The 15067-nt window shown below is 58.4% G+C and overlaps 1 protein-coding gene across 3 annotated transcripts in view; it reads right to left on the reverse strand.

The window, feature by feature from the left end:
- Positions 1–837: 837 nt before the first annotated feature.
- The window catches only part of CNTFR (ciliary neurotrophic factor receptor), a 37874-nt gene continuing 23644 nt past the window's right edge, over positions 838–15067 (reverse strand). For all 3 annotated transcript variants that reach the window (XM_037798386.1, XM_037798384.1, XM_037798385.1), the window contains 7 exons: positions 14145–14378; positions 7312–7429; positions 6955–7121; positions 5505–5668; positions 2076–2256; positions 1543–1711; positions 838–1463 (listed from right to left, as the gene is read on the reverse strand). In XM_037798386.1, coding sequence (XP_037654314.1) covers position 1463; positions 1543–1711; positions 2076–2256; positions 5505–5668; positions 6955–7121; positions 7312–7429; positions 14145–14378 — 1034 coding nt within the window. In that variant the 3' untranslated portion in view covers positions 838–1462. The remainder of the gene's footprint in view (positions 1464–1542; positions 1712–2075; positions 2257–5504; positions 5669–6954; positions 7122–7311; positions 7430–14144; positions 14379–15067) is intronic.

A 15067-nucleotide genomic window follows, 5' to 3' on the forward strand; every position in this document is an offset into this window, starting at 1 on the left:
TCCAGGTAAGGAATCTGAATAAGGGGGCTTCTGCAAGGGGCTGGCCCTAAGTGGACCTGGGCAGCCAGGGGCCCCCAATCTGAGGAGAGGTCAGATTAGGGACTGGAGGGATAGCAGAGTGTGGGGCTGGACCAAAGGACAGCCTCCCCTTAAAACTAAAGCCCACCAGCCCCTCACTGGATCCTAGCTTTCATCCAATCCAGGTAAAACTGGTGTTCCTGAATTCCAGTCAAATCCCCAATCCTGGTCCAAGCAGCCTCCCCCAGGAAGCCTCCCTGCCTGTCCAGGCCCAGGCCCCCGGCTGGGCTCAGGGTCTGACCTGCTAGAACCCCTGGACTCTATCTCCTGGCTAGCAGAGTTTATCCCCCTACCCCGCCCCATGGAAGAGGCCTGGCCTCCTCACCTTCTACCTCTACCCTGTGGGTAGAACCCAAGCCTGGGCACTCATGGAAAGTGGCTCCAGAGAGCACCCTTGAAAGGCCTCTGCCCCGGCAGCACTTCAGCAGCCTCCAGGACTACCGGACACCCCCACGTGGGAGTGGCCCCACGGGGACCCCTCATACCCCACCACTCCTTCCCTGGCAGCAACCTTGTGTTCTGTGGCCTCTGTGGCCCTGGGCTTTGGGGAGGGGTTTGGGCCAATCTCCAGAGAAGCTTCATCCCCTAAGAAGCAGGGAGAACCGCCCTCCACCCACATCTGCCTGAAAGCTGAACCCTCTCCTCAACCTCCCCAACCCTGATTTCTTCCCTCTTCCAGGCCTGGAAGGGAAGGGGTCCTTGGCAGAGGGGTTCCCTCCCAAAGTCTATTCCAAGGACTCATGAAATGGTGACGTTTAATGAGAACCCCCTAACCCCCACCCCCACCCCTGTATATACATCTATAAAAAATTCAAATACAGCAAGTTACCATTGAGTCAGACTAGAAGGGACTGACAGGGCATTAAATACTGTGGGGACAAGGGGCCAGGGGAGGGTCGTACAAAACAGGGAGAGTGGTGGGGGGACTGAAAAGTGTGGGCGCTGGGGGGAAGGGGATGGCTGGGTCCCCCTAGCGTCAGGAGCTTATAATCTGATGGTGGCAATAGAGACCCTGGGACAGACAGGAGGCTGGGGCAGGAGGAGAGATTGTGGATGTGAGGGGCTCCCCTCAGGCCCCCCAGGGGCTCCTGGGAGTCGCTGGCGTTGGAGGGTCCAGCCCAAGGGGGCAGGGCGAGGGGGGGGTTCTTTGGTGGGTGGGTTAGCTGCATGGCCCTCCCCTCTGGGGGGAGGCAGGAGGGCCGGCTTGGTGTGGCGGGGCTAGGGGGCGGCAGGCCCGGGCCTGCCGGGGTCTCTACAAATTGTGTCTGAAGAGAATGCAAAAGGTCCTCCTGCCCGTGTGCAAAATAGGACCCGGGGTCTGTGGGCTCCACTCTGGCTTCCTGCTCCTCTGCAGCTGCTTCCAGCAAGTCCTCGTGATGCCGGCTCTGGAGAGACAGCGCGAGGGGCTGTGAGGGAGGAGGGTCCCCTCCGGCTCCGTCTGCCACCCAGCCCCACTCGACTTACCAGATCAGGAGGCTGCTGGCAGTGGTGGCAGCAGCTGCCAGGGCCAGAGTGACAGGGACCCCGGCCAAGAAGCGTGCTGATGGCCCTCCGCCGCTGCCCAGTTCCCCGGGGTCACAGATCTTCGTGGTGGGCGGGGGGGCCAGTGAGCTGCTGGTGCTGGTCGTGGTCTCTGGGGAGCATGGGGGACACTCAGGGCAGGGCCGGGGCTAGGGCCCCACCTGGATCTGGGGGCTCATGCGGCACGATGTCCTTGCTTCCTGCCTCAGACCAGCACTGCCTCCCTCATCAGACAACCCCTGCACTCTCTTCCATGTTGCCCTCCCCCGTCCGACAGATCCTGCTTTCCAAGGCTCACAGATTATAAACCACCCAAAGACTCCTACCAAGAATGTCCAGATAGCAAGGACCAGGAGCAGCAGGGGTTGGACAGACAGAAGGTGTGGAGACCACTGGAACAGAGGCTCCAAGTCCTGAGAGGCGTTTGGAGGGAGCAGGATAGAGCCAGGCAACCTGGGAGGTGGGGGTGGGCTCACCTGGGGCCTGGGCCTCAGTGGTGAGGTGTCGGGGCTCCTCCGTCCAGGGTGTGGCATGGGCAGCCACACTCCAGTCGCTCCATGTCCCGATCTCGTTGTCCTTGGCCGCCACCTGGATGATGTACTCCTTGCCGGCGTAGGCATCCGTGATGGTGTGCGCTGTGCCATCCGACAGCTCCACCTGCAGCCAGACCGCGGGACACGGGGGAGAAAGGACACCCCAGGGTCGGGAGAGTGAGGCACCCCCGGAGGAAGCGAGAACACTTCAGGGAGAGGAGAGTGAAGACACCCCGGGGGTATGGGGACTTCCCTGGGGGAGAGAGGAGACAGTGAAAATACTCCTGAGAGACACATCTCAGGAGGACATTCCAGAGGGAGGGACGACGTCTGGAAGGAGAGGAGGGGAATCAATCGTTAAGGAGACTAGACACCCCCGGGGAAAGTAAGGACCCTTTTGCTCAGTGTCCTACTCTGTTGTCCCAGCTCCTCCACCTCCCTCCACCCCCAGCCTGAGTCCTGGCCTCAGTCCCAGCCTAGAGGTGACAAGAGTGATGGGATAACAGAGGGGATGGTGTTATGCCACTCTCCTCTCATCGCAAAGCAATTTAGTAAGGTTATGAACACAGGCACTGGAGCCGGGTTACCCAAGTTTAAATTTTGGCTTTGGCACTTACTAGCTGGGTGACCAAGTTACTTAACTTCCGTGTGCCCTTGGTACCCTCATCCGCCAAACGGTAACACTGGCCCTATCTGTCTCATAGGGTTGCAATGAGGACTAACAGCATGTGGGAAGCCCCAGGCTTCAGCCAGCACTGTCACTCATCAGAGGTTCCAGCTCAGAGCCGGGGTTCCCAGATGCCCAATGCACCCACTAGCCCGGCCCAACTTGGGCTTCCACCTCAGGAAGGCCTCGGTGTGATGACCACACTGCCTGAGGCAGAAATGAGGGACAGTCCCCAGGGCAGCAAGACAGCAGGACAGCCGCTCCGCTTCCTCCCGGAGGCATCGCCACTGCCCCAGCCCCTACCCCCTCCTGGGCTGCCCCGTCCTCTGGTCCCCGCGCCACCCCCAGGTTGGCCTGCCTGTCCGGCGCCCCTCCCCAGCCCAGGCCGGGCTCTGGTTCATCTCAGCGGCACCCGCTGCCTCATTAAGCTGCCTCGTAAACAGGGGCAGCCAGCGGGGGCGGAGGAGGGGGCCGCTCTGGGCCACGTCTGGCTTCAGGGCTGTCTTGGTACCTGCTCCAATCTTCTGCCCCAGAAAAATGGGGTCTGGGCTACCTGTGAGGTAGGCTGTGAAGACATGTGCACGTGTGTCTATGTATTCATGTGTGCACAGGAAGCCCCTCCTCCAGTTCCTGCCAGTCTGTGGCTCTGACAGGAGGTGCTGCTAAAAGGTCAGGGTGAGGGTGAGGGTCAGGACCATTTTGGGCCCAGACCTGGGCTCAGCAAGTCCCACTCCCAGCTCCAGTAGATTGATGGGCCTCAGAGATGCTTTTCTCCTGGGGCTGAGGCCCCAGTTCCACCTCTGGTTCCCACAGCCCCTTTCTGCTCAGCAAAGAACCCTCTGGCTGATAGCCCCAGATCCTTCAACAACTTCTCCCTCTGGCCAGGATTTAGCCTCCAGGCTCCTCCTTTGTTTCTGCACCTAAGACTTCCACATCTGTCTTTCCCTAAAGGAGAGAGCCATGGGGAGCAAATCAAATGGTCCCCTCATTGGTGAAGCCCATAGTGGGCACCATGCCTCTAAGAATGTGGCCCAGGAGCCCAAAGCTCCCCCAGCAGCCACATCCCTCCATCTTGCTAGGTTGTCACTAATCCCTTAACCCACCCCCTTCAGGGACTGGTTCCTCAGCCGGCTCCCTAGTGGCTGGCCTCTGCCTAGGAGCCTCCATCCCATCTGCTGCAGACATGAGACATGCTCCAGGCCTCCCTGCTGAGGCAGGGCCAGAGCATGAGAGGCAGGGAACCCATGTTAGGTCCCAGCACTCACCTCCCTCCACCCCCTTGTCCAGGCTGGGACAGTGCCCACCAGACCTCCTGGTGCCCATTCCTGTGCAATTCCTGTTCTGAATCTCTCATTTCCTCCTGAAAATCCAAGGGATGTTTCTCTCTGCTCCCCCCTCCACACCCCCTCCCAATCATACACCTGCTTGTCTCCAAGTTCAAGGATGTGGGAAGAGTAGAATCTGTTCAGAGCAAAACCCACATTCAGAAGAGCCATAAATGTAGCCAACCCCAATGCCAATGAGACATGGAACAGGGCGAGGATGTGCCACAGGCCACAGGTGTTGTAGTCATGGAGCCCGCACACTGCTTGGTCCGTACATAGTGGGTCAGCTCTGCACATGATGCAGGCCAGTGCGCGGTCCTGGCATGTTAGTCACACGTGTGTGCGGAACGCAGTCCCTGCTGGGGGCCATGTGTGTGCGTGCATGTTCCCGTGTGTGCGGCAGGCGGTGAGCCAGGTCCACTGCAAGGCGTGTGCGCCGCGCCGCGCGGGGCTGCTGCCTGTAGCTCGTTAGCGGGGGAGGGGGGCTTGTGAAACTAGACCCTGGTTATTAGCAATGCATTAGGCGCGGGCAGCTGGCCAGGCGGGAGGGACTCCGGACTCTGTCAGGGAACATGTGAGCGTGTGAGCAGCCTTTGTGGGGGCCAGGCCCGCAACCCGGACAGGCGCCCAGGAATCAAATTACGCACTTTAAAGGCCAGACTGGAGCAGGGCATGAGGAGATGGAGCTGGAGCCTGGTGGATGCGATGGGGGTAAGGCTGACCCCAGGACGCAGCCTGGGCTGCCCCATGAGCACCCTCCCAGGCCCTGTCCTAGCCCACAGAGCTGAGTGCCCACTACCCTGTGGGCGCAGGGCTCTTGATGTGAGGCAACCCCAAATCAGCCCTACCCCCCAAAGCTGTTGTAGCTTGATCAGCATCCCAGGCAAGAGCCTGACCCTTGTCCACCTCTTGGTTCCCAGTCCAGGTAACCTTAAGGTGAGCCATCAGCTAGGTCTGGCATCAGAGCCCTGACGTGGCCCTGGAGCCATGGCCTGAGCTTATATCCTGGACCAAGTTTGACTCCACTATCTGATCCTGACCCCTTGAGCCCATCTGTGAGTCCTTGAGGATAGGAACAATCCTTTCTCTTGAGTCCAGCTCTGGCCCAGGAGCTGGGCCAGATGCAAAGAGGGAGCTGCCTGATCAAGGCCAAGAGCCAGAGGGAAGGGAAGAGAAATGCTGCCCACACTGCCTGCCATCACCTTTCCAGCATTTCTCTCCATCCCCTGGAGAGCCACAAAGGACTCCTTTCCCCCGCAGAGAGCGTCCCTGACTGCCCTCAGGCCCCACATTGGAGCTACTGCCACCTGGGATATGGGTGCATCCTGTGCTGTGGCACTGGTCCAGGCACCTGGGATCTGGGCAGGGCAGGGCACTCACATGCTGCCACTGGTCCAGGATGAGGGGTCGGTAGCGCAGAAAGAACTTGAGAGGAAAGGACTCAGGGTCGGGCCAGGTCGAGGGGGTCTGCCATGTCACCTCCAGGCGGCGAGGGTTGCTGGGCACTGGCCGGGCTACCACGTTTTCTGGAGGGTCAGGCTTCACTGTTGAGGAGACACAGCTTCATTACCATGCTGGTCCCTGGGAACAGCCCCACTTCGCCAACCCCGGCCATCATGTCGACCTTCTCATACGCCAGCCGCTGTCATCATCATCATGGTTGCCAATCCCTCTTCTCTGTTGTCAATCCTGGCAATTGCCATTTCTAGCCATCTCATTAGTTTCACCTCAAATGTCCCCGTTGTCACCAATGACTATCAACTATGGTTACTATCAACATCCCAAACTTCGTCCCTTTATCCCAACCCCATCCTCATCATGACCAGCACCCCAATACACTAAGCCTATGATGCCTCCACCATTACCACCATCACCCCATCATCACCTGGGTCACCCCCTCCTGCACCAGCAGCACACACTCCCTTAAGCCTGGTTTTTCTCCTCAACTTTTCCAGTTTCAAACTGAGACCCAGCTTTCCTTGAAAAGTCTGGGTTTGAAACTGCTCTGTGGGTCAATGTTGAAAGACAGTCCATGGGTGTTGCAGATTTGGGTTGGAGGTGGGCTAAGGACCTGATAGGAGCACCTAAGGGCCCAGCTTGTGTAGAAACAGTCTGGCTGGGAACTGAGCCATGGAGTAGGGGGGGGAACAGGGGGCAGGCAGAGGGTCTGGCTGGGATGGAGCAGGGACAGGCAGGGGTTCTGGATGGGATGAGACAGGGGTAGGCAGGGGGTCTTGGCTGGGATGAGGCAGGGCAGGCAGGAGGTCTAGCTGGGATGGGGCAGGGGCAGGCAAGGGTCTGGCTGGGATGGGACAGGAAGAGGCAGAGGGTCTGCCTGGAATAGGTCAGGGGCAGGGGCAGGCAGAGACTGGCAGGATGGGATGGGGGGGAGGGCAAGTATCTGTCCCAGTCCTGTCTCCTGCTCTGACACCTCATTCATCACCAGCCGTAAGGAAGCCATTAGCATGGGAGGGGTGGTGGTTGGAAGCTGCAGCTGCACAAGGGTCTGGCCCAGCCTGCCCCCCCTCCCCCTCCTGCATGCTCTGGGAGTCAGAGAGACTCTGGGAAGAGCTGCTGCAGAGGTCTCTCAGTCCCCACAGGTAAAAGACATTCACTCACACGATCAAAGGTGTACACATGCCACGCGTATATGCATGCATGTGTACATGTGTGCACACACCACATCTACATGTGCACAGGCATGTATGTGCCGCGGGTGCCTGCCGCACACGTGGACATCTCCACCAATGCTCATGTACACCTGTGGCACACATCCACTCCCACACATCCACTGGAGTATGCAGCAGAGAACCCACACACACACACGCACCAATGGTGAACTCGTCGAAGGTGATAGCTGTGGCGTTGTGGCCCAGGGCATTGCTGACACTTATCGAGACCTTGTACTTGATGGTGGAGAACAGGTGCATGTAGCGGATGTGGCAGCGGTTCTTGAGGGCCGGGTCCTTCTCACAGACCATAATTTTGGAGCCGTGTCTGGGAAGGGGTGGGGCCCAGGCACCGTTACCAACATCAAGGGTCAGATGGGGCAGAGGTTGGGGGAAGGTCAAGCCCAAGGATGAGCAGGGGTCTGGACTGAGGACATGGTGGCGGGTGTGGGGGGGGGGGGGTCAGGCAAGAGGTCAGAGGTCATGATTGGGACCCGGTCACAGGTACAGCTACTCACAGCACGGTCACATTGAAGGTGTTGGGGATGTAGGTGGGGGTGGGCAGGTGCCAGCTGCAGTAGAAGCCTTTGGGGTAAGTGTTGGAGCGGCAGCTGAGCACGGGCTCCCGCGGCGGCACTGGCGGTGAAGAGAGCATGGTCAGGGCACTCTTAGAGCCCCCAGTCCCCTGCACTAGTGTGGGGACAGGTGGGCCCCAGAGCACCAGCTCTCCCCTCAACCTCCCACCGAACCCATCAGGGATGCCAGAGGTTGGCGGGGGGGGCTGTCAGCGAGGGTCTGAGGCTTCCCAGGCCACAGAGAGCCAGATGTTTAATTAAAGAAAAACAAGGGCTGTTCAGAGAGGGAGCTCCCCCGCCCCACCTGCTCGATGGAGGCGGGAACTGCAGAGAGCAGGGGGCTGCGGGCCTCAGCTCATCAATCACAGGATGGAGGTGCTGCCTGGGGGAATCAGCCCCAACCCCACCTCTCCTGCCACATCATGTCAATTCCCAGAGAATGATGGGCCTTGGCAGGCAGATGTGACAGAGGCTGAGGGGGGCCTTTATTGGGTCCTCTGGTTGCTGGGGTGACCGGGATGCACTTCCTGAAGAGCAGACACCCCAGGCTTCCCTTGGTGGTGACAGCTTCGGGAGGCCCTCAGTAAAGACTGAGAAACACAAGGACAGGCCTGGTGACTACACAGAAACAACAGCACTTGGCAGCATTCCTGTGCGTGTGTGTGTGTGTGTGTATACACCTGGGTGTGTGGGCATACGTATTACCAGCATGTCTGTGGGTCACATGAACGAGTGACCACCCAGTGGGTGAATGTGGGTACCTACGAAGGAGAGACTACGTGGATGACTGTGTGAATCTGTGCACAGCTCTCAGAGTGCACGTCCATGGATGTGTGTGTATGTGTGTGTACAGGTGCCTGTTGAGAGGAAGCCGCTGTTCCCTTGGCATGCCTCACCCCAGCCCCAGCCCTGCCCCAGCTTCTCCGGCACAGACCCTTTAAGAAGCCCTGTACATCGTTAGCAACTCTCTTCACCTTGCAACAGGGAGGCCCAGAGAGGGATGGGGACCTGCCTGGGATCACACAGCAAGTCAGAGCTGGCAGTAAACCCCACCCACATGACCACACACACACACACTTGGGAAGTCCGCTCTGCTGTCTACCCACACTCTTTTTGCTGCAGCTGTCCCACCCTCGGGCACTGGGCAAGGCGTGAGGATAGGCGGCTCAGGTTCCTGGAAGGAGGCACCTTCTGTGATCTGACCCAGGCAAGGAATGTCCGTCCGTGGCTCCAGGGACACTGACACCTCCCTCCTGTGCCTCCCTCCGCCCCCTGCCTGACAGGTGGACAGGAAATGGGAGGGGGGCAGCCCAGTAAGTCAGGGACAGTAACGGGGAGTGCATGTCTCTGCTTTGTAGAGTGGTCACAGTGACACATGGGGAACTGCAGGCTTCCGCCCATAGTGTACACGTCATCGTATGTGATTCTGATTCCATGTGCACGTCCAATATGAGAGAAGTTGTGTGTGGGGGGCTGGGGCAGAACCCCCAGGGCCCAGTCCTGGCTTTGCAGCAGAAGGGATGAAGGAGGCAGGCGGGCATCAGGAAAGCCTGGGTGCAGCGGATGGAGTGGGCAATGCTGGGGGCAGAGTCAACTCCACTCCCCAGGCCTTCAGGGAGGAGCCGAGGCCCAGCTGAGCCCCCACAAGGGGCAACCTCTGCTCAGACAGTTACCAGCTGCCTCCCCTGGGAGGCCTTCCTGGCCCCATGTCCATTTTGTGTCGGTCCCATGCTCAATCTGTGTGCTCTCGGGTCAAGTCCCTTCCCTATCTGCCCAGGGGCACAGATGGGGGTGGGGAGGGGGGCGGCCAAGGACACAGGAAGTGCCTTGTGGGGGCCTGTAGGCCGGGCCAGAGTTGGCAGCTGCCTCAGGAGGGAAGGACATTCCGAGGTCGGCAGAGAAGTCTCCGCTCCCCCCCCCCGCCTGCCCCGCCACCCCCCCTCACCCCCAGCTTCAAAGGAGAAGGGCACTGGGGACAGGGGGAGGACTGAAGCCTGCAGAGTCAGCTCCCTGTCACCTCGGACGCTTCAGAGGGCAGAGCAGGCCATGGCACTGGACTCGCAGGCCCCCTGCCCCGGCCAGTCTCCCACTGACCAGTCACCTCCATTCCCGACTGTCCTCCCCCTGCAGACCAGCATCCCCTTCAAACCTCCCCCTCAAACCGGCTCCCCTCCCTGACTGGGCAGGTCATCGGGGGCTGGGGGGCTGGGCAGGGGCTTTGCCTGTCATCTGGCTACTCCTGCCTGGCCCTGGGCCCTGAGCAGAGAAGGGCTTGGGTTTCCTGACAGGGACCAGGTTTCTCAGAGGGAAAAGGAGGAAAGAAAAACAAAGAAAAGGAAGAAAAGGAGTGACTTGCTGCAGCTGGAGCCCAGCTGAGGGGCCGGGTGGGCGGAGGTGGGGGTGCAGTGGGGGACGAAGTGTGAGGCTGTGAGACAGTGTGCGACTGGCAGGCCTGTTGTGAGAGTGTGTTGTAGATCGGGGGAGAAGCTGCTTTTGAGACGCTGCGATTGTGAAGCTGCCCGGGTAACTCTGAGGGGCTGACCATGGGCAGTCAGCTGTGAGGTTTCACGCATGTGCGTGGGTGACGGAGGGCACGCGTTCCTGGATGGCTGCTGCTGTGTGAGACGCAGGGCAAGGCTGTTTGATTTCGAGATCGTCTATGTGTGTGTGAGGCTGTAGGGCCGAGGGACTCCGAGAGTGCATGTGTGTGAATGTGCCATTGTGTGTGGAACACAGTGGGGAGCAGGACTGCACATACGAGACACGTATGAGATGGGGCTCAAGCCTGAGTGTGCTTTTCAAACTGTGGCTGTGGGACGGTGCCCAGAACTCCGAGCATGTCCCCTTGTGTGAGCAACACTGTGAGAGCATGTTGAGTGTGTACCTATCAGGCTCTGGGGGTACCGGCATGCTCCTGGATGCCCAGGCCCCCACAGCGGACCCTCGTGGAGGGTACTGAGATGCCCAAGTGACTGTGTCAGTCTGGAGCAGCGAGTCCCTGGGCCTCATGCAGGCCTGCATGTGCATGTGCATGCATGCGTGTGCCCCCTCTGGCCCGGGATTTGTTTGTTTTCCTCCTAATTGGCTTGTTTTTCCATGTCCAGCCCACCAAACCGCATGTTTTTCCTCTCATCTCGCCAGCCCGCCTGGGCCGGAGCCCCCGGCACACACGAGGCCTGCCCGCTGGCCCAGAGCAGAGGAGGGGCAGGCTGCCCATACCCCCGGCCAGGCCACAGCAGGCCGGGCGGGGCCGGGTGACCCTGCCAGCTCCAGCCCTGCCCCGGCCCCACCCATACGCCTCCTTCTGCCTGGCCTTCAAGGCCCACGGACTGCCCTGACCTTATCTGGTGGCATCCTGGGAGGCAACCTGACTTCTGGACTCCCAGATGCCACCCCCGTCCTGCCTCCCACCCGCCTTTTCTCCCCAGGCACCTTCTTCTTCAACCACAACCCTCTACCTGCTCATTCCTTCCCAGCCGAACAGGACCGAGGGGAAAGTGGTGCAGGACCAGGGCGGGGGGTCTGGAGTCTCACTTCTTGGCCAACGAAATAAAGATTTTTAAAAACTGGACAAGAAGCTGTCCATTTAAAAATCATTTTAATCTCTGACTTGTTTTAGCTTAAAATGCTAAATCAGCAGTACAAAAGAAAGCTACCAGAAGGAAGCCTGTGATTCTGTTTCCTAACATGGGGGCCCTTCAGAATCCTGGGTCAGAGACTCCTCAGGGCTCTGCTGCACCCGAGGCAGGAGGGGGGACCGGGGGGAGGCCAGGGATCAGCCTGGCTAAGAGGACTTTCAAAAGAATATGGCCATGATCAGTTTCCCGTGGAAATAGAAACCTGAAAGTCTCATTTGTTTAGGATAAACAGTAAATAATTTTTGGTTTAAATGACCCACAAACCAGGGGTAACTTTCTCCTATTCTTGAGAGCTGGAGAGAAGGATAATTTGATAGTGACTATTGCCAAATCTAGTCACTTGTTACTAATATCAAGTGGCTGAGACTGTCGTGATTAATATCCCCTGTTCCTCTGACCAGGTCTGCAGAAGGGAATGAGGCAACAAGAGATAAGTACCTGATACTAATGCTACAGCTGATTCATGGCCAGCCCTCCTCCGACAGCCAGGGCCTGGGGGGGTGGCAAGCACTATATATACGAGAGGTCTGGGCTCTGGTCACAACAGGGCAGCAGTGGGCATGTCCAGTGGGTACCCACATTAGTTTAAGATCCAATTCCTCTCCTCAAAGAAGATCAAGTCAAGTCATCAGAAATGGGAATCAAGAGTCACCAAGGTCCAGTCATCTGCTGCCAACCTTGTCCATCCCGAGGACTTTGGGGACCCAAACTGGGTGAGGGTGGCGGTGCAAATGGCCTCATCCTTCTTCCACGGCCCCCAGTAAGAGGCCTTTTTCCCACTGTAAGGCCCAGGGCTAGGCTGAGTGCTCTAGTCTGATGGACCCTGGGAGAGCGGGGAGGACTCCATTAGGCTGCTCCTGCATTTCTTAAGCTGGCCGGCAGGGGTCACTCCGCCTTGGCTTGCATCCCAGAGGTTCAGTTACGAATCCCATCTCCCCAGCTTTTCCATGGGGAAGGGTCCATCCCTACCAAAACATGTCTACCCCTCCCTCAGCCCACTGGGGGGCTCAGTGTTTTGTGGAGGACCCTGAGCCATCCTTCAAACTAACATTCACACAGTTGTCCACACCAGTCTCCCGACAGTGGGGCAAGGGTTGGCTCCCAGGTCCCTCTAGCGTCTCCCAGGTAGCTCCTGCGGAAGAGAGAAACCATCTCTGGGCAGTGGGGTGAATCACGCCCAAATTAGAGGAGCTTGAGTTTTCAGTTCAAGATGAAAATAAATGGAAGAAACATGATGCTGTTTTCAGAGTATTCACGCTGTTGGTGGGCACCTCTGGCTGAGGTCCAGGTGCTTGCCCAGATGCTGGAGCTGGTGGCTGCAGGCTTGGCACACACCCCCCACTCCCACTCCCACCAGCAGCACTGATGACCTTATCTTACCGACTTCTCCAAATCCCTCTTTCAACTTACACTCACCCGGTCTCCCCACAACTGCCTGCTTCCTCCTCCTCCTCTCTCTGTGGTTCATTTCCCTCCACTCACCCCTTACACATGATGGTCTTCAGGGCTCAATTCTGGGTCCTCTTCTCTCCTCACCCTACAATCTCTCCCTTGGCCACCTCACCTCCTCCCATGACCTTGATGCTGACAACCCCCAATTCCCAGCTTCACCCTGAGCCTCTCCCCCGAGACCCAGCCCCTCAGATCCACTGGCTACCAACTCCCAGTTGTCCCCCAAGGACCCTGACCCAATGTGTCTACAGCAGAGATCAGTGCAGCTGCAGGTTCCTTCCCTATCCTGCTTCCCACTAACAGCTTCTGCAATGATTTGCCTAAGATCTTTCTTTGGCCACCAAAGTTCACTTCCCCTGCTTGGGCATCCGGCCAAAAGTGCTGGGGAATTAAAGCACCCCTACTCCCACCCCAGGAGACTTCTTCAACCAGTGGCAGGCAGGAGTTAGTGAATAAACACTCCAGCGCCCTCGCCCCTCAGGTAGGATGCCCCTGAGGTGCACAGTCTGCACTGACTCTGAGTTATGCTCTGGTGGGTTTAGCTCCAGTCGCCCAGAGGTAACAAGTCTCCAGAAATCACTCTTTATTGGCTAACTTAACTTCCTTTTAGTGTGTCCCTTTCTATTCCCTTAGGTGTTTCTGTCACCTGCCAGATAAGCTGCTTGCAAATAAATTCTCATCTTGGGATCTGCTTCTAGAGAAATCCAAATTGAGGCGCTGTCCAAACAGAATACACTATCTTCTCCAAACTGACCCTTCTGCTTTGTCTCTATGGCAGCGATCAGCGATCGGTCCTGCCAGCTGTCTCAACTCCTCCCGCTCTCCACTCTGCCATCCTCCCCACCTCCAACCCATCACCAACCCCTGGAGGTCTGACCACCCACTCTTGGCTTTCCCCAACTTCATGCCCTAGAGAGATCATTTCTCCTGGATCCCAGAAAGAGCCTCCCTCCTTGCTCTCCCTCTGCTGGCTCTGCCCTCTCTCAACTATAGTGAGAGGAATCTTTTAAGAACACGACTCTGACCCTGCCCCCTCCGGCGTCCAGGATCATGATCTGCCCCGTCCTCTCCCTGGCATCCCTCCCCCCATTAACACCAGCCCACAGGGCCTTTTCATGCCCTCCCAGCCTCTGAGGCCCACAGTCACACTCAGCGATCTGCCAGAAACAGAGTTTTCAATGGCTCTTCCAAATCCTCCAAGGTTTCTGGTGCCTCCCACTCCGGGAAGCCTTCTTCCTTCCATGGGGCCTCCAGACTGCCCATCCCTGTACCTGTATAACCATATGTCCCACTTCCCTCCTGAGACCCTTATGGCTAGCCCCCATAAGAGCAGGCACGGTGAAGGCACGCCAGTGCAGACGTGGCAACCTAGGATCCCTCCCTACCTGGGCCCAAGATGGGCCGTGCCCTGCCTGCCCCTCTCTGCCCATCTTGTCACAGGGAACAGGACCACAAAGATCTGCAGGGGAGTGAGATACATCAGAAAAGCCCAGGGGTCTAGACACAGTGGGTGAGACTGGGCTCAGAAGTCAGAACAGCAGGCTGGCTAGGACAGGTAGAGGGCAAGGGTCAGAATGCTGCCTCCCGGCAGGAAGGGGACTTGGTCTGGGCCAGGGGGCCAGGCCTCACTGACAGCCCCCTTGAGTGAGGTGGGAGGCTGGACGAGGGGTCGGGAACAACACTCACAGCCTACATGTAGCAGGACTTGGTGGCGCAAGTGCCAGGAGTCGCGGTGGAAGCAGGCATAGAGGCCGCTGTGGCCCAGTTCCAGGCCATGGAGCATGAGCTGGGAGCCGTTGAGCAGGTCAGGGGCCAGGTCTGTCCCATTCACCCTCCAAGTCACAGCCGCATCCCAGTTTGCTGTCCCACATGGCAGCGTCACGTCTGAGCCCAGGTGCTCGTACTGCACGTGGGGCGCCTCTGTGGAGGAGGGGGGGACAGGGCAAAAGTCACAGGTCACAGCCCTGCCCAGCCTCCCCCAGGTGAATATGCACAGACAAGAGCCTGTGCTTGCGCATGTGTGAAGAGTCCAGCCCAAGAGTGTGTGTCTGACTGTGTGAGTGTCCTGGGGGTGATAATGCGTGTGAAAACTTCTCCATGACTGTGCTAGTGTGCAGATATGTGAATGTCTCCAAATATGAATGTGTATGTATGTGTGTACAAGAGCTGTGTGTGTGAATGTGAGATTCTGTGTGTGTGTGTATAAAATATGGGGAGGGGTCAGTTCTCAGTGAAAATCCAGCTTACCTCTGGTCCCTGGGTCCTTTAAAAAGTTTGCCTGACCCCCCTCCCCCGGCCTGTGACCCTAATCTCTTGCAACCAACAGGCCCAGCCCCAGCCACTAACTTCTACCACCCAGTCAAGCTGCTGCTAAGGGGCCCTAGTCCTGGGACTCCTCTTTGTCTGTCCCCATCACTTTCTCTCTGCCATCTTTATATCTTTCTGTCCTGTCTCTATCTCTCTTCCTGCCTCTCTCCCTCTCTCCCCCTCTGGCCCCCCTGACAAGCCCACCCCACCCCACCCCCACCACCATCGAGCACTTGGGCAGCAGCAAAAGGGAAAACGGGCAGGGTCTCCGCCCGGCCAGGCCCCCTAGGGAACTCCTGGTA

This window comes from Choloepus didactylus, chromosome 10 (assembly GCF_015220235.1).
Source record: "Choloepus didactylus isolate mChoDid1 chromosome 10, mChoDid1.pri, whole genome shotgun sequence".
In the NCBI taxonomy this organism is placed as follows: domain Eukaryota; kingdom Metazoa; phylum Chordata; class Mammalia; order Pilosa; family Megalonychidae; genus Choloepus; species Choloepus didactylus.